Source organism: Myxocyprinus asiaticus, chromosome 11 (genome assembly GCF_019703515.2).
Source record: "Myxocyprinus asiaticus isolate MX2 ecotype Aquarium Trade chromosome 11, UBuf_Myxa_2, whole genome shotgun sequence".
Classification (NCBI taxonomy): domain Eukaryota; kingdom Metazoa; phylum Chordata; class Actinopteri; order Cypriniformes; family Catostomidae; genus Myxocyprinus; species Myxocyprinus asiaticus.
This window is the reverse complement of record NC_059354.1, coordinates 12244486-12266705: the sequence shown is the minus strand read 5'-3', so window position 1 is coordinate 12266705 and position 22220 is coordinate 12244486. Positions and strand designations below refer to the sequence as shown.

The 22220-nt window shown below is 40.8% G+C and overlaps 1 protein-coding gene across 2 annotated transcripts; it reads right to left on the bottom strand.

Annotated features, from left to right (window-relative positions):
- Positions 1–183: 183 nt before the first annotated feature.
- Positions 184–22217, bottom strand: LOC127447825 (ice-structuring glycoprotein-like). Of its 2 annotated transcripts, none has more exons than XM_051709907.1 (7): positions 22141–22217; positions 21449–21509; positions 20690–20780; positions 3065–4747; positions 1446–1509; positions 749–873; positions 184–508 (listed from the first exon to the last, which is right to left on the bottom strand). In XM_051709907.1, the coding sequence occupies exons 2-7, from the start codon at positions 21491–21493 to the stop codon at positions 477–479; spliced, it is 2040 nt and encodes a 679-aa protein (XP_051565867.1). In that variant the 5' UTR covers positions 21494–21509; positions 22141–22217; the 3' UTR covers positions 184–476. The 2 variants fall into 2 exon arrangements, with proteins under 2 accessions (XP_051565867.1, XP_051565866.1); XM_051709906.1 differs by lacking the exon at positions 22141–22217 and adding an exon at positions 21838–22124.
- Between the last annotated feature and the right edge of the window lie 3 nt (positions 22218–22220).

The window sequence follows — 22220 nt, the reverse complement described above, 5'->3', positions numbered from 1 at the left end:
GTCTCCAATCTCCACTTTACATTTAGTTGACTGTAATGAAAAATAATATTAATCATATTAAAACTAACATGAAATATATGCATCACAACACAAAACTACATTAATATTTGTATATTAATTAATTATAATTCATATTAATATTTTCTGAAAAAACAAAACAAAAAAACATGCAGACCAAACAGATCACATGTGGCTCAGTTTATTCAGCATTATTTCCAAAAATATTTCACATAAGCTCACTGACAAATATTACAGCACGTGAAAAGCATTATTTTTTTATTTTTTTACAGCTAAGCTATACTCTCTTCCACATGAGCATTCTATACATGAAATAGCTTTCTTTCAAGATATATAAGATTTATTGAAAAATGGCTATTCAGAGTCACAAAATATTCTCACCAAAATGTTCACTTTTACAGATGAAAGACAAGTAATTTAACAGAGGCACAGGAGAGGAAAACAGAAATAAAGGCTGTTTACTTGGAGGACATGTCATCAAATTTAGGTTCTGTAATTAGAAAGAGGAATAATATTAGTCAACTGTAATGCAATTTCACATAAGCAACCCAAAACTCAAATTACTTTCACACGCCATCTGTAACAAATTCTTATGGACTTCTTAAAGACCCCGTGAAATCAAAATTGGAGTTTTGTGGCTTTTAGTGCTTGTCATAGGCAATTTCATGGGATCTTTTAAATAAAAAAAGGACTTCTTTTTCCGAAACATTTAAGCTTAGTATTTACATACCAGGGAATTTAAACTCTGGAAAGGAGGTCAGGTCTCCACCACCATACAACCGCTGCAATTTAGTTATTTCCTCAGCAAGAGCCTTCTGGTACTCTGGGCCTGCATCAACTAGACTGCCAGAGGTACTTAGAAAACATGAAAAGTTAATTATAATTTAAAATTAATAATGTTTGGACAGCAAAAATGTGTAAAATGCTTTAAGGTGCAGTCACATTTAACTTTGCACAGTGAAATTCCGCAGGTAAAGAAGGTGTGGGTGGATGTGAAGCACGTGAAAACTGCACAAAAAAAAATAAATAAAATAAAATAAAAAAAAAACAATTTGCCAAGCAGCCTCTTTTTAATGCTGCACTTTATACTCCGGAAGAGTGAAGTTATAAAGAAACTCACCACTAAAATTATTTACTTGCCCATTGTGAATATTCAGTGTAGCCGTGTACAAGCACCGCCCACACAAAGGTCAATGCCAAACCGAGCAACTTCTTATTGGTCAACGCCGCAAATTTGCATGTCAAAGACCACTAAACTTGAACTCCAAGCAAAATCCACAAGGGGAAATTCTTTGCCACTGGAAGTCCATTGCGCAAAATTCCTGATCGTGCAGATTCCCATTGAGATTGAGAGTATTTTGCCCACAGAACTTTGCCGTGCAAAGGTAAACGCCTTTAATTGTACTCATACAATAAGCACCACTTACTTGCTCTGTGTGGAGTATGAGCGAATTGCATCAAGGAAAAGTTTCTGAATGGGGTCTAATCCAGCTGACAGTCACAGGAAAAAACAAACACAAACACTATAATGAATGAACAGTCAAAATATCTTTGAATACAAGTCATTCATATGGATGCCAGAATCCTTGATGTGGTGAACACTAAAGAAAAAATCATTCTTCTTTAACTCATAAGATGCAAAAGAAGAGTGCCTGGTGTGGATACAGTAGAAGACCTACTGGACTAAAGAGGAAAAGAACTAAGTCAAGGAGCAGGTCAGGCTGTGAGTAACTATGACAAGAGGTTGCATCTATACTGCAATGAAATGGAAGCATTTAAAACACAAAAGGTTAATAAACCACAATATGTGTTTACCATAAACAAATACCCACATGTAATACTGATTATTAATTTAAACATTTATTGCACATTAATGTTGCATCCCCTCATAAACTGTTGCTTCCATTCCACATACAGCAAACAGTGTGCAAACTCAATCTCACTGAATGCACCATACATTGGGAAAATGGGTAAGGAACAGTGGACAATTCATATTTATATATACTGAATAAACCACCATACACAGGGAAAGATATAAGGATAAGTAACTGATTACTGATATCATGCGACGCCCTGGAAGAAAAGTGAGAAATTGACAAAGAAAGTGTGTTTGGGTGAGGAGAGAGCAACAGGAGAGAAAATGTAAAACGTAAATATCATATTGTTATGTTACCATACTTGTACTCTTTTCAAGACAAAATGGTAAAAAAAGAAAAAATAAATAAAAAGTGCATCATCCTTGGTGACTTCAGTGCCGCCTTAACATTTAACATAACCTTAAATTTATCATAAACAAAAAAGAAAATCCAACATTTGTTAGAACAAAGTGAAATTTTCCTTTATCATTACCAAAATGAACATGAAAGATGTATATTTATCACTACACATACACTGCTACAAAATGGGGCTGGGGTTGATAAGAAAAGTAATGGATTTTTTATTTTTTTTAAATAAAATGTATGAGGAACATTGGGGATTGAAAACGAAGATAAAATCTAATTACAGGAGGAGCAAAGGAAGACAGGAGCAGAAGGCAAGTGGTCAGAACATGAAACAGAATTTAGATTAAAAGAATGAAGGAATAAACAAAGAAAAGATGCATTTAAATGCAGAGGAGTTGCAAAAATGAGAAGTAAATGAGAAGTATTCGGTGAAGAACATGCATTGCATAACGTGGTGAAAAGTCAAGAAGCTGCGAGCAAACACATTTAATGCAAACTTGCACAGAGACGGATGACGGAGGGTTAGAAAATTAACTTAGCCCTGAATGAGTAACATGAGTCTACTTTGCTGCAGTGATGCTGAACTGTCCTTGTAAGTATGTTACACATTAACACATACAGTATACGTCATTAGATAAATTTTGCAATTGAAATCATAAAAGGCCAAAATTGCATAGTGATGTGGCCCTTGTTACATCTTTACCATTATATTACAAATGTATATGTAGAAAACCCATAAATGAAATAAGAAAAAAAAAAACTGCTGTCAAATTTTGCATTATACCAAAAAATGAAAGAGGGATTATAGGGGATATGGTGTATACCCTCAGGCGTCTCCACAACTGCAGCTTGGTCAGTAGCATCTGTTATCACAGGGGCAGAATCTTCAACAGGAGATGCTTCTGCAAAAGATTCTACAAGCTCAATGGGGGTAGCTTCAGCCACAGCTTCTGCAACTACTTCAGTGACAGCCTCTACAGCAGGGGCAGCTTCAGCAAGTGCTTCTTGGGCAGGTGTATCTTCTGTAGGTGCGGCTTCAGAAGCTGGTGCAACATCAGCATTGGCTTTAGCTGCAGGAGCTTCAGGTGTGGCAGCTTCAGCCACAGGAGTGGCAAGTTCAACAATAGGTTCTGCGGCTGTGGTAACAGACTCAGAAGCAGGAGATGTGGTTTCGGCAACGGTCTCTGAAGGTGCAGCTGTAGCTACAGAGGCTGGTTCATCAGAAACAGGAGCTTCAGCAATAGAACTAGGCTCTGTGGCACCAGCTTCAGGTAAAAGAGAAGTGGCTTCAGCGCTTTCGACTGCAGGGGCATCGGCTTCAACTGCAGGTGCAGGGGCTTCAGCTGCAGCAACTTCAGCTGTAGGGGCAGTATTTTCAACAGCAGGTGCAACAGGTTCAGCTGCAGGTGCAGAGTTTTCGACTGCAGAAGCAGCGGCTTCAGTTGCAGGTGCAGCACTTTCGATTGCAGTGGCAGTGGATTCAGCTACAGGTGTACTGCTTTCGACTTCAGAGGCAGCAGCTTCAGCTGCAGGAGCAACCGCCTCAGCAGCAGGGGTAGTGAGTTCAGCAGCTTCAGCTGCAGGAGTTGTGACTTCAGCTGCAGGGGTAACAGCTTCAGAAGCAGGAGCAGCTGCCTCAGCTGCAGGGATAGTGACTTCAGTGGCTTCAGCTGCAAGGGCTGTGACTTCAGCTGCAGGGGCAGCAGCTTCAGCAGCAGGAGCAGCTGCCTCAGCAGCAGGGGTAGTGACTTCAGCAGCTTCAGTTGCAGGGGTAGTGACTTCAGAAGCTTCAGTTGCAGGGGTTGTGACTTCAGAAGCTTCAGTTGCAGGGGTAGTTACTTCAGTAGCTTCAGCTGCAGAGGCAGCGGCTTCAGCAGGAGCAGCAGCAGGAGCAGCTTCCTCAGCAGCAAGGGTAGTGACTTCAGAGGCTTCAGCTGCAGGGGTAGTGACTTCAGAAGTTTCAGCTGCAGGGGTAGTGACTTCAGAAGCTTCAGTTGCAGGGGTTGTGACTTCAGAAGCTTCAGTTGCAGGGGTTGTGACTTCAGAAGCAGGGGTTGTGACTTCAGAAGCTTCTGTTGCAGGGGTTGTGACTTCAGAAGCAGGGGTTGTGACTTCAGAAGCTTCAGTTGCAGGGGTTGTGACTTCAGCTGCAGGGGTAGTGATTTCAGTAGCTTCAGCTGCAGGGGCAGCAGCTTCAGCAGCAGGAGCAGCTGCCTCAGCAGCAAGGGTAGTGACTTCAGAGGCTTCAGCTGCAGGGATTGTGACTTCAGCTGCAGGGACAACAGATTCAGCAGTAGAGGCTGGTGCTTCTGTTGCAGCAGGCACAGCAGTGGCAGTCACAACTGGCTCAGGGGCAACTGGTTCAGATCCAGGGTTAGCAGCAGATGCAGCTTTTGTAAAGGCAGCAGCAGCAGCTGGGGCTGCAACCTCCTTCTTAGGGAATTCTGCATACGCTTTGTGTTGGACAAGTTTTTCTATATCGAAGTAGGTTTTTGGAGCCCCTTTTTCTAGGATGGAGGGCAAACATAAACATTTAATCATTTGATACATCGTGTGCACTATCAGGCCAAAAGGAGACCACTAAAATTCATAGAGCAATGTAACTTACCCATTTTCTTCAACATAAAGCAGCAGATCAGCATCCACTGTGGTGGTGGAGCTTTGAACACCTCATAGTTTGACTCATTTAAGTAAAATCTGAACTACGGCTAATATAAAAAAGCCATTCAGTTTTAACCTGAACAACTCATAACAAGTAAACAAGTTCTTCATAAATACACTTTAGGTAAAAATATTGTACATTAAATTGTCATTATAATAATAAATTAAAACATTTAAAGAAATGTAAAAAAAAATTACACATTCTTAAGATATTCAATAGTAAACGGCTGACATAATGAAGACAAGAGTTTAAAACACTCCATAAATATTGAATATATAAAAGTCCTTAATTATACCATTCTCACATCACTATTACTTGTGTTTTCAAGCAAGACACAACTATTAACAAATTAAAATGGAATTCAAGGTCAAACATGATCAAATTGTGGTACCAGCACACTAGTTTATCTTTGCGTTGAGACATGAATTTTAAATGAAAGTGAGGCATGGAGTAGCATGTTTTTTTTCCCTCCATTTACATTTGTTGAGATTGTTCATAAGTTTCTTTTTTAAGGAGAAACATTTTTCCATTTTCTTATTTCTTTAGCAAGTCATTGCTGACATGAATCTTAATAAATGTAAGGTATATACAGTTGAGGACAGAAGTTTACAAACACTTTGTTAGTATTTGGTAGCATTGCCTTTAAATAGTTTAATTTGGGTCAAAAGTTTTGGGTAGCCTTCCACAAGCTTCTCACAATAAGTTGCTGGAATTTTGGCCTATTCCTCCAGACAGAACTGGTGTAACTGAGTCAGGTTTGTAGGCCTCCTTGCTCGCACACGCTTTTTCAGTTCTGCCCACAAATTTTCTATTGGATTGAGGTCAGGAATTTGTGATGGCCACTCCAATACCTTGACTTTGTTGTCCTTAAGCCATTTTGCCACAACTTTGGAGGTATGCTTGGTGTTATTGTCCATTTGGAAAACCCATTTGCAACCGAGCTTTAACTTCCTGGCTGATGTCTTTAGATGTTGCTTCAATATATCCACATAATTTTTGTAGAGCCGAGGAGGGCGGGGCCGGGCTGGAATGACGCACACCCGGTCCCCAGTCAGCCTGATGGGGTACGCGAGGGATAAAGGCGGCCGGGGACAACAGTTTGAGAGAGAGAGAGAGATAATTACAGGCAGCTGCCCTGCATGTGTTTGTGTTTTTGTTTAAGTTTATCATTAAACTATTATTTCTATTCTCAAGCCGGTTCTCGCCTCCTCCTTTCCACTGAACCCCCTTACACTGGTGCCGAAACCCGGGAACGATTTTGATTGAAGATGGACAGAAGTCGCCCCGTAGAGTCCTCCCAGTTGGCTGAGATCCTCCAAGCCCTCGCTGGCCTACATCGGAACCACCAGCAAACCCTGCTTGAGCTCCAGCAAGATCAAGATCGCCGGTTTGTGGAGCTCCTGTGCACACAAGCAGAGGACCGGCAGGCGATCCGGAGTCTCCTCAGCCAGGAGGCGTCCCCAGCCGCAACCCCAGACACTCACACGCCATTGCCCCTGCCTGCGTTACAGAAGATGGGGATGGTGGACGACCCTTAGGCATTCCTGGATTTGTTTGAGCGTACCGCCCGACCGGGCCGGTGCGTACTGGATACCGGTAAGTGTCAAGGGGGGTACTCACCAAGCGTTGGTGGACACTGGGTGTAATCAAACCACTATCCACCAACGCTTGGTTCAACCCGAGGCTTTGGGCACAGCTAAAACGGTGAGGGTGAAATGTGTGCACGGGGATATTCACAAGTATCCGGTGGTGACTCTGACGATTAAATTCCGGGGGAAAAAGTATAGAGTGGAGGCCGCGGTTAGCTCCCGCCTCACCCATTCGCTGATTTTGGGGACGGATTGGCCTGACTTTGGCAGCGGCACATGCAACATCTGAGGGTGGTTCTGAGATTGCTGCACTGACCGGGACTCACAGTATCTGGGGTTCCACTTGGGCCACGTGCAGATGCGTCCCCAAATTGGCAAGACAGCGGTGATTGCAACCTGCCCAAGGCCCAAGACCAAAAAGGGGGTGAGACAGTTCCTGGGGCTGGCTATTATAGAAGATTCGTGCCTAACTATTCGGACGTCACCAGCCTGCTGACTGATCTCACTAAAAAGGGAGCTCCAGACCCAGTCCAGTGGACGGAGCAGTGTCAGCAGGCGTTCACGCAAGTTAAAGCCACACTTTGCGGGGGGCCGCTTTTACATTCACCTGATTTCTCTCTCCCGTTTGTTTTACAGACAGATGCTTCAGACAGAGGGCTGGGGGCCGTACTCTCGCAGGTGGTGGAGGGGGAGGAGCGCCCGGTGCTGTACATTAGCCGTAAGCTCTCTTTGAGGGAAACTAAGTACAGCACCGTGCAAAAAGGAGTGTCTCGCCATCAAGTGGGCAGTCCTCACTCTCCGATACTACCTGTTGGGGTGGGCCTTCACCCTCTGTTCCGATCACACCCCGCTCCAGTGGCTCCACCGCATGAAAGATACCAACGCGCGGATCACCTGTTGGTATCTAGCTCTTCAGCCGTTTAAGTTCAAGGTGGTCCACAGACCGGGGGCGCAGATGGCTGTCGCCGACTTCCTTTCCAGAAATGGGGGGGGAGTGGTAGGCAGGCCGGATGTCTCCCCGGCCTGAGTCAGGCGGTGGGGATATGTGGCACGGGAAGAAATTAGAGACACCTGTCTCTAATTTCAGTGGGCACGGGGAGAGCGGCATAAAAGAGCCACACCGCCAGCAGACAGAGAGAGAGAGACTGGCACAAGGAAGGCCACGGTACTACAGAAGCTGTTATGATTATTGTGTTATGAAGTTAAAGTTTTTAAGTAAGTATTTGTCTGTGAAGCTTATGTGTTTAAATAACTCCGTGCCTAAGAGACGGTTGAGTTTATGAAACTGTAAGCATCAAGGTGGCCAAATTAAACACTTACCTGAACCTGGAAACCTCGCTTCCCTCTTATCCTTTCCACTGAACCCCCTTACAATTTTCCTTCTCATGATGCCATCTATTTTGTGAAGTGCACCAGTCCCTCCTGCAGCAAAGCACCCCCACAATATGATGCTGCCACCACCATGCTTCACGGTTGGGATGGTGTTCTTCGGCTTGCAAGCCTCACCCATTTTTCTCCAAACGTAACGATATTCATTATGGCCAAACAGTTCAATTTTTGTTTCATTAGACCAGAGGACATTTCTCCAAAAAGTAAGGCTTTTTTATGGTGGTTTTGGAGCAGTGGCTTCTTCCTTGCTGAGCAGCCTTTCAGGTTATGTCGATATAGGACTCATTTTACTGTGAATATAGATACTTGTCTACCTGTTTCCTCCAGCATCTTCACAAGGACCTTTGCTGTTGTTCTGGGATTGATTTGCACTTTTCGCACCAAACTACGTTCATCTCTAGGAGACAGGATGCATCTCCTTTCTGAGTGGTATGATGGCTGCGTGATGTTTATACTTGCATACTTTTGTTTGTACAGATGAACATGGTACCTTCAGGCATTAGGAAATTGCTCCTAAGGATGAACCAGACTTGTGGAGGTCCACAATTTTTTTCTGAGGTCTTGGCTGATTTCTTTTGATTTTCCCATGATGTCAAGCAAACAGGCACTGAGTTTGAAGGTACTGCCTTAAAATATATCCACAGGTACACCTCCCATTCAATACACCTCCTATCAGAAGCTAATTGGCTAATTGTCTATAGGCTTGACATCATTTTCTGGAATTTTCCAAGCTGCTTAAAGGCACAGTTAACTTGATGTATGTAAACTTCTGACCCACTGGAATTGTGAGTCAATTAAAAGTGAAACAATCTGTCTGTAAACAATTGTTGTCAAAAATTACTCATGTCATGCACAAAGTAGATGTCCTAAATGACTTGCCAAAACTATAGTTTGCTAGTATTACATCTATGGAGTGGTTAAAAGATGAGTTTTAATGACTTCAACCTAAGTGTATGTAAACTTTTGACTTCAACTGTTGTGGCAGCAGGGGCGTGGTCGAGCATCCGTCCGGAGAGAGAGAAAGCGGTAAGGGCACTTGCACCTGAGCTAGATTATGTGTAACTCCTGTCTCTAGTTCCAGTGAGCATGGGGAGAGCGGCATATAAGAAGCCACAACACCAGCAGAGAGATTGAGAGAGTCTGGCACAAAGAAGGCCACGGTGCTCCTGAAGCTGTTACATTTAACCTGTTATGTTTATGAAGCTGATGTGTTTAAGTGACTACGTGTTTATGAAGCTGATGTGTTTAAGTGACTACGTGCCTGTGAAACTGATGAGTCTGTGAAGTTGTAAAGCACTGAAGTGGCCTATTAAATGTCCTACCTGAGCCAAGAAAAACTTGCTTCCCAGTGTTCTCCTTCCCGCTTGTTGTGAAGCTGTTCCACAACTGTATATACACAGTATATCCATCTATCTAAATCTATCTATCTATACACCAATCAGCCACAACATTAAAACCACCTGCCTAATATTGTGTAGGTCCCCCTCGTGCCGCCAAAACAGCGCCAGCCCACATCTCAGAATAGCATTCTGAGATGCTATTCTTACCACAATTGTACAGAGCGGTTATACAAGTTACCATAGACTTTGTTCGAACCAGCCTGACCATTCTCTGTTGACCTCTCTCATCAACAAGGCATTTCCGTCCATAGAACTGCCCCTCACTGGATGTTTCTTGTTTTTGGCAAAATTCAGAGTAAATTCTAGAGACTGCTGTGCGTGAAACTCCCAGAAGATCAGCAGTTACAGAGATACACAAACCAGCCCGTCTGGCAACAACAATCATGCCACAGTCCAAATCACCGAGAACTAATTTTTTTCCCCATTCTGATGGTTGATGTGAACATTAACTGAAGCTCCTGACCCATATCTGCATGATTTTATGCACTGCACTGCTGCCACATGATTGGCTGATTAGATTATCGCATGGATGATTGTTGGTGCCAGATGGGCTGGTTTGAGTATTTCTGTAACTGCTGATCTCCTGGGATTTTCACATACACAACAGTCTCTAGAATTTACTCTGAATAGATAAAAAAAAAAAAAAAAAAAAAACATCCAGTGAGGGGCAGTTCTATGGATGGAAATGCCTTGTTGATGAGAGAAGTCAACAGAGAATGGCCAGACTGGTTCGAACTGACAAAGTCTACGGTAACTCAGATAACCGCTCTGTACAATTGTGGTGAGAAGTATATCATCTTAGAATGCTATTCTGAGATGCGTATTGGCGCTGTTTTGGCGGCAAGAGGGGGACCTGCACAATATTAGACAGGTGGTTTTAATGTTGTGGCTGATCAGTGTATATACTGTATGTGTGTGTGTGTATATATATATATATATATATATATATATATATATATCAGTTGCGATTTCTCCGAATTGGCAAGAGAGGCAATGCCTCCGCAAAAATTCGGGAAAGCACAATAAATGACTGTACATAAATGAAATATTATGAAATGTGAGCTCAAATAATGTGTAGAAGTCATCTTTCTGCAGTCACTCTGTCAAACAGTGATACCCAGTGGATAAAGTTTCAGTGGGAGGCAGCATCTCTCAAGTCTCCCTTCAGCTCATTGCAATCTCATTCATCATCTATCGTGGTGTGAATGAGGGGGATTAACCGCCGAATACAGCAAAAAGTCACGTTAGGGGAGACATTGGCTCCGATTAGTGCTGATTTGTTCAATACACTATCAATCAATCAATGCGATAGTGCCTGCCACTCATGCTCTCGTCCTCACAGCGGGTCTCTGCAGATCGATATGAATGGGACGAACTGATGGAAGTGCAGAAACTACTTGTACAGAAAACAACTAACTGACAGACAAATGCACCTTTGGTCACATCCAATCTTTTACTTGATTTAATAAACAGTGTTAATATCAACGTACAAAAATAAGTATTTCCTGCTTATTTACAGTGCAAGTTAACAACAAAGGGTGTGGCTGAAACCATGAAGGCTTTTTCAGTGCATTTTTTTGACTCAAAACAGAGATTATTTAGCAGATATGGGCCACTTCTTTTAAAATGAATGGGAGAAATTGGAACGCTCAACCAAAGAGCTCTAGCGCCCAACGTTCAGCGGGTGTAGAAAGGAAGTCCCACCTTACAGCTAAAAGAGCCAATAACCTTTTAGATACAGACATCTTCTGTCAATCAACTCTAGAACATGCATTAGCTATGCAAGCTGGGAAAATTTCATTTTTTAGCGTAATGAGGTAAAGGAGCACAATTTATGATACCAGTATTGCCAGATTTTATTGCTGATTTGAAATATCTTCTTTGATCGTAATCTTGACCAACCATTTCTGAGATTTTGGTCTTTCTCCATTCAAGTAGATAGGAGCTACACTGGCATGACTGGAAATATCCTCCCGAGAGCATTCTAAAGATGGCCGACAGTGGACTGACTTGCTAGAGAGACTTTGCTCTAATTTGCCAAGGTGACATAGAAACTTAGGAGGTCCATATATAGGCTGCCATGAAGCACATGATTACAAAGAACATCTGCCAGTACAATACCACAAGGCAATGTCTATCTCAGGCCCTCTGTCACATCTATCTCTTGACAACGACAACTACAGATCATGGGTCAATAAGGTTATCTTCAGGAACTCAGTCCGCATGGCTTAAAAATGCACAATGATAAAATATTGCAAGATAAAGACCAAGAATTTCCTTCACATTAAGATCTTTATTCCAGGCTTGCAAAATTGTCCTTGTTTCTTCTAGAGTGTAATGACACCTTTACAAAGTTTATTAACAACAGAAACTTTGAGGATAATAAAGCTGGAAAGCTTCCAAGCATGTTTCAATTTACTGATATTCAGCATTCAAAGAACAGTTTTTCAACTTCACTGTGCAAATTAAATTCCATTTCAAATACAGAGTCAAATCCATTGAATTTCAGGTGTCAGTTTGTATGTTTCTATAAATCCAACCATTTTGTACTAAATTTACAGTATATGGGTAAAATATTCTCAAAGACTAAAAGAATGTTGGAACCACACTTTGAGCAATCAATACTTTTTCCATATCAGGAATATCAATACTGATGGTATTTGCAGAATTTACTGTATAAGGCAAAGTAGGACCAGACTTTCCTGAGATTACTATGATTTTTTAAATAATAAAAAAATTTAATAAAAATACAATGTGTGCCATTTAACACAACTCCAGAAAGAAGTTGTGAGGTAAAAACATCTTTCCTAAATACAGTGGCAAAAACAATATGTGAACCCTTTGGAATTACCTGCATTTATGTATACATTTGTCTTAAAATCTGGTTTGATCTTCATTTTCAGTTACAATAATGAACAAACACAATCGGTTTTAACTAATAACACACAAATTATTGTATTGTTATTGTACATATTGAATACATCATTCAAACATTCACAGTGAAGGTTGGAAAAAGTATGTGAACCCCAAGGCTAAGATTTGCAGGTGTTAGCTTCATTAACATAATCACCGGCCAGGCAGAGGGAGACTGAGTGCACATTAGCATCTCTCAGCGGGAAGTGTTAATCACTTGACTTTCGGGACTCCCTGCTTTTTTGTTTGAAAAAAATCATTCTGTCACTGAAGCGGGGTCTTTAGTTCTCGTCAACTGACCAATGAGCTTCTTCTTTTACTGAAGAATGGACAAGATGTCAAGCTGATATTAATGTTTTCATCGCACTCAGATTCTGTCACCAAGCTTTTTTCTTGAGCCACAACAGTCTGTTTTTATTGGATGTATTTCTTTACTCACTGAGAGCTGCATATGGAAATGTGTTCTATGACAAGCCTCGATTGGATAAATAAACAAATCACAAATAAACAATCACGCATCTTCACAAGGTAAAGTTACTACATCTTTGCTTCTCTCTTTTGTATAGTGGCAGAACAGACACAGTGAGTGAGAGAGAGAGAGCGAGCTCCGGGACCATGAGAACAGGTACTTTTCAATGCAGAAATAATGCAAAAGCAAATAATGATGAATAAAGAAGGTATATTTTCCAGTTTTGGTCTGTTCTTAAAATATAACCTTGTGAAAGCCAATCGAACTGAATTTTTTCCATAAAGAAAACGCAACATTGAAACTATATTAGCCACTGTTTTGGCAAAAATCAAGTAAGCTACAGGTCTGAAAATGCCCTAAATCACTCTTGCAAATGTTTGTGCTCACATAGCACTCCTATTGTACTTTCGGCGAGCTCCACGTGGCAGGGATCAGAGAGAGAGATAGTTGCTGTGAGTCATTATGCGTTTCACCCCTCCATAAATTGAAAAGTGTGAGATTTCTGTAAAATGGTCTGCAAGCGTTAACTGTTTGGGAGGAACATGCAGCACTAGGTATGGCGAAAGGGCACCGCATACCAACATGAAAACATCATCCCAAAGGTGAAGTACGGTGGAGGGAGCATCATGATTTGGGGCTGATTTGCTGCTTTGGGTCTGGACCGCTTGCCATCATCGAGGGAAAAATGAATTCTCAAGTTTCTCAAGATATCCTATAGGATAATGTCAGGGTGGCTGTGCACCAACTGAAGCTGCAGTAGAAGTTGGGTGATGCAGCAGGACAATGACCATAAACATCAAATAAATCCACTACTGAATGGCTTCAAAAAAAGAAAATCAACCCAATAGAGATGCTGTGAAATGACCTCAAGAGAGCCGTTCACACCAGACATCCTAAGAATATGGCTGAGCAGAAGCAGTTCTTTAAGGAAGAATGGTCCCAAATTCCTTCCGAATGTTTTGCAGGTCTAATCCACAGCTACAGGAAACACTTGGTTGAGGTTATTACTGCCAAACCAGTTATTAAAACCAAGGGTTCACTTACATTTTCCACAGTACTGTGAATGTTTAATGGGATGTATTCAATAAAGACATGAAAAATTATAATTGTTTGTGTGGTTAGCTTTACTGCCAAGTATGCTTACACATATAAGGAATTTGTCTTGGTGACAGAAGCTTACATTGCACAAACAATAGAACAACAAGACAGAGATAATAATAAAAAAATAGATTAAAAATAAAAAGTGAATAGAAAATATAAGTATATATAAAATACACACAATTTTTTTTTATATATACATATTAACAAATACAAATCTGTTATACACAGAAAGTGCAAGGGAATGTAATGGCAGAAGAGGTAGGATATGTTGGATGAATCTTAAATAGACTAAGCTGTGTATTGCACATAATTATTGCTCAATGGGGCAGTTTTAACTGTTCATGAGATGATAGCCTGTGGGAAAAAACTGTTTTGTGCCTGATGGTTCTGGTGCTCAGAGCTGGTGTTGCGCTGGCCAGAAGGCAACAGTTCAAAAAGGTAGTGGGCTGGGTGAGTGGGGTCCAGAGTGATTTTACCAGCCCTTTCTCTCACTCTGGAAGTGTACAGTTCTTGAAGAGAGGGTAGGGGGCAACCAACAAACCGCTTAGCAGTCCGAACTGTCCATTGTAGTCTTCTGATGTCCGATTTTTGTAGCTGAACCAAACCAGACAGTTATTGAAGTGCAGAGGACAGACTCAATGACTGCCGAGTAGAACTGTATCAGCAGCGCCTGTGGCAGATTTAATTTCCTCAGCTGGTGAAGGAAGTAGAACCTCTGCTGGGCCTTTTTCACAATGGAGTCAATGTGGGTCTCCCACTTCAGGTCCTGTGAGATGGTAGTGCCCAGGAACCTGAATGACTCCACTGCTGCCACGGTGCTGTTCAGAATGGGGAGCGGGGTCAATGTTGGGGTGTTCCTCCTAAAGTCCCCTATCATCTCCACTGTTTTGAATGTGTTGAGCTCCAGGTTGTTTTGACTGCACCAGACAGCCAGCTGTTAAACTTCCCTTCTGTATACAGACTCATCGTCATCCTGAATGAGGCAGATGGTCAGTAGTGTCATCTGCAAACTTCAGGAGCTTGACAGAGGGGTCCTTGGCAGTGCAGTCATTTGTGTACAGGGAGTAGCGGGGAGAGCACACATCCCTAGGGGACATCAGTGCTGATTGTAGGTGCTGGAAGTAAATTTCCCCCGTCTCACTAACTGCTGCCTATCTGTCAGAAAGCTGGTGATCCAGTGACAGATAGAGGTGGGAAAAGAGAGTTGGTTTAATTTAGTCTGGAGAGCTGGGATGATGGTGTCCACAAAAAGGATCCTTGCATATGTCCCTGGTCTGTCCAGACATTGCAGGATATGATGCAATCCCATGTTGACTGCATCATCTACAGACCTGTTTACTCAATAAGCAAATTGAAGGGGATCCAGAAGGGATCCAGAGATGTCCTTCAGGTGGGCCAACACCAGTCTCTCAAATTACTTCATGACCACAGTCATCAGAGCGACGGGTCTGTAGTAGTGGTGCACCGATCAGGAAATATGAGGCCGATACCGATTTTTTAACACTCGGATCGGCCGATACCAATACCGATTTTTTTCTTAAAGTGCCCATTGCCACACTATTGCAAGATATATGCTGCAGTTATATGTTTATGCCCCACACAGTAAAATTATGGTAACACTTTATAAAAAGGTTCCATTTGTTAACATTATTTAACAACATTAGTTCACATGAACTAATTAACTTAATTTTAGTTACAACACATACCAATCCATTTTTAAAATCAAAAGTTGTATTTGTTAATGCACATTAATAAATGCTGTAAAAATATATTGTTAATTGTTTGTTCATGATACCTAATACATTAACTAATGTTAAAGGAATTCAACCTTTTTATTAAGAGTTACCAAAATTACATTAAAATTAAATTAACTGTGAATTGCTAACATTAATTTGTATTGAAAACAGTAATGAATAGTTCTGTTGCCAATATCAAAAGGTCATTATGACATACTGGCAACCAAAAACCATGAGAGCGTCACACACAGCAGAGATACGTTCAAAAATAAGAAAAATATATCCATTACAAGCTCTAAAACTGCTCCAGTGAGAAATCATTAATATCTATAATTTGTTTACTGTCTTTGGCATCTTGTTGTAACACAAATCACTAATTATTAAGCAAATGTGTGAAGATGCTGTGCCGTTACTGAAGGTTAAACAGTTATATCTGTTATTAGTGGTATTGTGACCAACATTAATCGGTTTTAAATTGGGATCCTCACAGAATAGCGCTGGGATGAGTGACTGATGATGAGATATTGAGAGTGCCTGCAGAGCGCACGTTTGATTGACACCGAGAGCACTCATGTTAAAGAGAGTAAAGCTAAAAGCACTCATGAGGGCTCAAACAGTCTCTATCGCTCCACACAACGTCTGATTGTCACGTGTACTCAGATTTGTATTTGCATGTTTATTTGTTGTTTAATTCGTTTTTATACCCATTAGCAGCCTCTTTATCCTCTCCTGCTCACCGTGCTACGAGTCAGAATAAATACCGTAATGACTCAATATTCATACACGTGTAATTCTTACACATTTTTAAAAACAAAACAGCATATTCATGTGAATTACATCGTGTCTGAACATTTAAATTCACGAATGCTTAGAATTGCCAACAACTCACCCTCCAAAAGGCCACTTTGTCATGCTTCAAGGGCCAAGCAAGCACGTATTTATTAGAGGAGCAGTGTATATCTGTAATTCTCTGCGAGCTGCAAAAAAAGATCAGCCCTGATTCTAGGCACGATCAGCCGATCGCGGATTTAAGACGAGTATCGGCCGATTTTGATTGGTGGCCGATCGATCGGTGCATCCCTAGTCTGTAGTCATTAAGTCCTGTGATTTTGGGTTTCTTTGGAACAGGGATGATGGTGGAGCATTTGAAGCAGCAGGGAACTTCACACTGCTCCAGTGATCTGTTGAAGATCTGTGTGAAGATGGGGGCCAGCTGGTCAGCACAGGATTTAAGACAAGTGGGTGAAACACCATTTGGGCCCTGTGCTTTCTTTGTCTTTTGTTTCCAGAAGACCCGACACAGATCTTAAGTGCAGGTTGAGTAGCAGGAGGGGGGAGGAGGGTGGTTGCAGGAGGTGTTGATGTTTGTGTGAAGTGAAGGTCAGAGCGGGTGTAGGGTGTGAGACTAGGCTTTTCAAATCCACAGTAAGCATATTCAAGTCATCAGCCAGTTGTTGATTCCCTACAGTGTTGGGGATGGTGTCTTGAAGTTAGTAATGTCTTTCAGGCCACTCCACACTGATGCAGGGTCGTTACCTGAAAACTTGTTTTTCAGCTTCTCAGAGAATCTTCTTTTAGCCATTTTAATCTCATTTGTCAGTGTGTTTCTGGCCTGACTGTACAAGATTTTATCCCCCACTTCTGTAAGCATCCTCTTTGGCATGACCAAGCTGCCTCAGTTTTGCTGTATACCACGGTTTGTCATTGTTGAACATTAAATAAGTTCTAGTTGGAATACACATATCCTCACAGAAACTGATATATGATGTCACAGTATCTGTGAGCTCATCCAGATTGGTGTCTGCAGCATCAAAAACACTCCAATCAGTGCAGTCAAAGCAGGCTTGTAGTTCCAGCTCTGCTTCATTGGTCCATCTTTTTACTGTCTTTACTACAGGTTTAGCTGATTTAAGTTTCTGCCTGTAGGTCAGAAGATGATGCACCAGACAGTGATCAGAGAGTCCCAAAGCTGCTCTAGGGACAGAGCGATATGCATCCTTTAATGTTGTGTCTCTGGTGGGGCATGTAATGTGCTGTCTGTATTTTGGCAGTTCACGGGTGAGATTGGCTCCGTTAAAATCGCCTAGAATAACAATAAGCCAGTCCGTGTATTGTTGTTCCGTGTCTGTGATCTGATCAGCCAGCTGTTGCAGCGCTGTGCTCACACACTCTTGTAGAGGAATATAAACACCAGAATAAACGAGGAAAACTCCCGCGGCGAGTAGAAAGGCTTACAGTTGATAAAGAGCGCTTCCAAATTAGGACAGCATACCTTCTTTAACGTTGTTACATCTGTACACCAACTTTCATTGATGTAAAAGCATGTTCCACTGCCTCTCGTTTTCCCCTTTAACTCTGCAATGTAACATGCTGTCCGGAATGGCTTCACTCCATGAAGCACGAGGCAGCAGAGTTTGAAAAGTCCTTATTTGTACAGCTGAGGAGATGTAGTTCATCTGTTTTGTTAGGAAGAGAGTGGAAATTCGCTAGATGAATACTCAGCAGCCCTGTTTGCTTCCCTCGCTTGCGTCTCATAGCGTGCTTGAACAACACAGCTGCGTCTCAGACTAAAATGTCCAGCAAAACGTCCGAATAGTCAAAAACTGGGAAAAGATTGTCTGGTATGTGCTGCCAAATGTTCAGCAGTTTGTGCCTGGTAAAACTGATTGGAAAAAAAATTACTAAACACAGGATAAACAAACAGAAACAACAAAAGAATTGGAGAGCTCCACACCGAGGCTGCCATCCATCTTGTATACTATCTTGATGAAGATGAGATCACATTTTATGACCAATTAATGCAGAAAACCAGCTAATTCCAAAGGGTTCACATACTTTTTCTTGCCACTGTACAATGTATTTTTAAATGTGCCCCCTGGACAAACATTATGAGATTATTACATTGCTCTCTGGAACACTTAAAGGGATAGTTCACCCAAAAATTCACTCATCATTTACTCGCCCTTATGCCATCCCAGATGTGTGAATTTTGTTCTTCTGTAGAATACAAATTATGATTTTAGAAGCATATCTCAGCTCTGTAGGTCCACACAATGCAAGTGAATGGGTGCCAAAATGTTGACGCTCCAAAAAGCACATAAAGGCATCATAAAAGACTCCAGTGTTTTAATTCATATTTTCAGAAGTAATATGCTAGGTGTGGGTGAGAAACAGACCAATATTTAAGTCCTTTTTTGTTGAAATTCTTCTCCCTGCCCATGAAGAATATGAATCACTAAAAGCACAAGAAGAATGTTAAAGTGAACTGTTTCTTACCCACACCTATCATGTAGCTTCTGAAGATGCTGATTTAACCACTGGAGTATTATGGATTACTTTGGCACCCATTCACTTGCATTGTGTGGACCAAAAGAGCGGAGATATTCTTCTAAAAATCTTCATTTGAGTTCAGCAGATGAAGGAAAGTCATACACATCCGGGATGGCATGAGGGTGAGTAAATGATGAGAGAATTTTCATTTTTGGGTGAGCTAACCATTTAACTTTGAATGGTCAATCACAGCATTCCGCACTCAAATATTTTTGTATGACTGCTAAACTGTATAACGGATGGCTGTCCCAGGCAACCAGTTTCCATCATTCCAAATCATTCGGTCAGGGTTTATGTTTTGATAATGACTATGCATTATCCCTTGCATTTTAGTAACCTTTCTTATGGGAAGATCACAGGTGAATTGTAACAGTGTAAGTAACTGGAAACATGAGAAAATGTGTACAGATATTGAGTGTACAGACATTGAGTGCCAAGTATTCTGAATATAAAGTATTTTTTTAAATAAATAAATAAATGGGTCAGTCCATCTCAAGTGGTCCAATACAGGTTGCTTGACCATTTAAATTTTTTTTTGAGTGATTACCTCTATGTATTGGTATTGCAAAACCACCAGCTTCTTATTTTTATTTTACTTGGTTAAACCAGGACGGCCATCTTTGTGTCATGGCACACGACAAATTTTGGTTATACAGCTGTTTACGGAAACCTCAATATCTCGGTTCAGGATGTTCCTAGCTCTTTGGAACGAAAACTGATCTCTAGAGCACATTACAAGCTACATGTACATATATAAATATTTTCACATTCTTGTTCCTTAGAACTTAAGTCCTAATGTAATGCTCAAGATTGCTCAAAAGTTCCACTTTTAGGGTCAGTTTATAATAGGAAGATTTCAAGACTCAGTCTTAATTTTTTTAGGGAGTACCTAGGTAAGTATAGTGTGCATGCAGAACATTTCAGGTTCCAATCTGGTCCCCCACCAGAGATATTCAACACGAAATTGAGGGGAAATAAAAAAAAATTAACTTTCTCACCACCATAAAAAATAAAATAAGAGAAGTCTCAAACCTGAAATATTCTGCATGCACACTATACTTACCTAGGTACTCCCTAAAAAAATTAAGACTGAGACCTCATGACCATAACTCAAAGCCTTCCCATTATAAATGGACCCTAAAAGTAGAACGCTGATCTATCTTGAGCATTACATTAGGACTTAAGTTCTAAGTCTAAGGAACAAGAATGTGCAAAATGTTTATGTATTAACATGTACCTTGTAATGTGCTCTAGAGATCAGTTTTTGTCCCAAGGAGCTAGGAGCATCCTGAGCAAAGATATTGAGGTTGCTGTAAACAGCTGTATAACCAAAATTTGTCGTGTGCCATGACACAAAAATGGTTTAACCAAGTAAAATGAAAAAAAAAAAAAAATGGTGGTTTTGCAATACCAATACATAGAGGTAATCACTCAAAAAAATTAGGAAAATTAAAAATGGTCAAGCAACCAACTTAACAATTATTGGACCACTTGAGATGGACTGACTCAAATGTGTTTAAATAAAAGTGTCGTATTGTCAATAAATGTTACAAAACAATGGGTTTGTTCACTTTTGCCCATGGCTTCAGAATGCATATGGTTATTTGCATGGTATTACTCCTATACTGCACAGCTATAGAAAGGGAACAAAACACACTCTCCAGCAGGTTCAGAAACAACTGCTGAGGTCAGAGAACATGTCACCTGCAGGATCTGAACCACAGCAGTCTTCACATGCATGGCATGTCGACCTCACCAACAGAACCCTCCACCCCCTCAAATGCATGCCACTTTGCATGATACACCCCCAAATACTATTACAATCTTTTAAAACGTTGCATCAATACATGCAGCATTTACCTTTGTTGGACTTTTTGGACTTCTTGCTGTCCCCAGACTTTGAACTGAGAGCGACAACTGGAGCTCTTAAAGAACTCTCCAACTGCAGACACTAAACCAAAAAAGCAACAGAAACACAACATAGATTTCAAAACAGACCATGAACACCTATGAATAACCACAACAACCATTTCCACATTATAAGGAGGGAGGGTGTAAGTAAAGGTGAATGCAGTTTTCACAAATCTTTGCTCTGGTCTTAAACAAGATGACCAAAGGTACACTGTGTTCTCAACACAAGTATGGGAAGTTGACCAACATGCAGACATACTCAACAGCTGTACTTGTCTTTGCAATGGATATTCATATAAAATAATAAAATTAAAAAAAGTTGATTTCTAGACTCACTGACTTAAAACGACTATATAGCAAAAATAATATATGAATCACTAATTGCAATGTTTACATATAAAATATAATTTGCACACATCTCTATTACAGTCTGATCCAGATCGAGTAAATACACATAATAATAATAATAATAATAATAATAATAATAATAATGGAATAATTCCAGTATTACGTAAATAAACGGCAAAAGAAGATGCATTTGCAGTGGGGTGGATTGGATTAAATGCTTTTCTGATTTAACGCTGGAGTTACGCCAGCTTTGTGTTCGGATAGACTCGGAGTCCGCATATTTTTCCGCGATGTTTGTAAATGCACTAAATGAATGCATGCAAATGTATTGATACATGTCGGAGAGAAACGCTGTTTTACCCTGAGAGATCCAAGTCGTCCAACCCTGAGCAGAGAGGCTGCCATCTTTACTGCTGATTCCCTATTGACAAAAACAGCGGCATGAAAATGTTATCCATCACAAATCCTCACAACGTGTAATTATAAATGTTAAATATCTGTCTCGCCAAAATAAAGGTCGCTCAACCATTATGTAGCGCAACGGTTCCTTTGCGTAAATTATAATTTGAACGAGATCAGAGCTGTTTTGTTGTTGCTCCTTCTTTGCATTCCATTATTTCAAGACTAGACAACAACATAGGAAACAGCACACATTTGACAAGGTTTAATGTTCGTTACGCACTATTGTAAATAATAGAAACCAGCATAAGATATCATGAGAAATGCCACCGGCTCCATGGTAAAGTTACCTGATTCTGTTTAGAGATGTTTGAATCAATGCAAATCAAAGACTTCTTACAAACGACAGCAACTGAACTTGAGAAAGGTCCCAATAAAGCAAAACGAATAAACAACACGTTTGTAGCATGCATGCACTGCTTGAAGTACAGTCCTTGCGTAACGAACACGCCCCTCTTGCAGCTCAGCAACTGATATACTCTCTTTCTTAAAAATCAAGTAAATGTGATTCGAACTCGCAAATTAATACCCCAATAATGTATATACGTTAATAACAATAACTCTTTGTGAAAAGTGTGATTAATCATTCATACAGTATATATTAATTCTTCTCATCCCGCACACTCGAAATGGCTGTTTTGTTATGCCAGATTTCTGCACGTTGATGTTGATG

What these genes read in the sequence shown, in the direction of transcription:
- LOC127447825 (XM_051709907.1), bottom strand. Translation starts at nt 21,493, where the DNA reads ATGGCAGCCTCTCTGCTCAGGGTTGGACGACTTGGATCTCTCAGG. An exon ending in GACGACTTGGATCTCTCAGG is followed by an intron (nt 20,781 to 21,448) that starts GTAAAACAGCGT and finishes TTTTTGGTTTAG; the next exon opens with TGTCTGCAGTTGGAGAGTTC. An exon ending in TCATACTCCACACAGAGCAA is followed by an intron (nt 874 to 1,445) that starts GTAAGTGGTGCT and finishes ATGTTTTCTAAG; the next exon opens with TACCTCTGGCAGTCTAGTTG.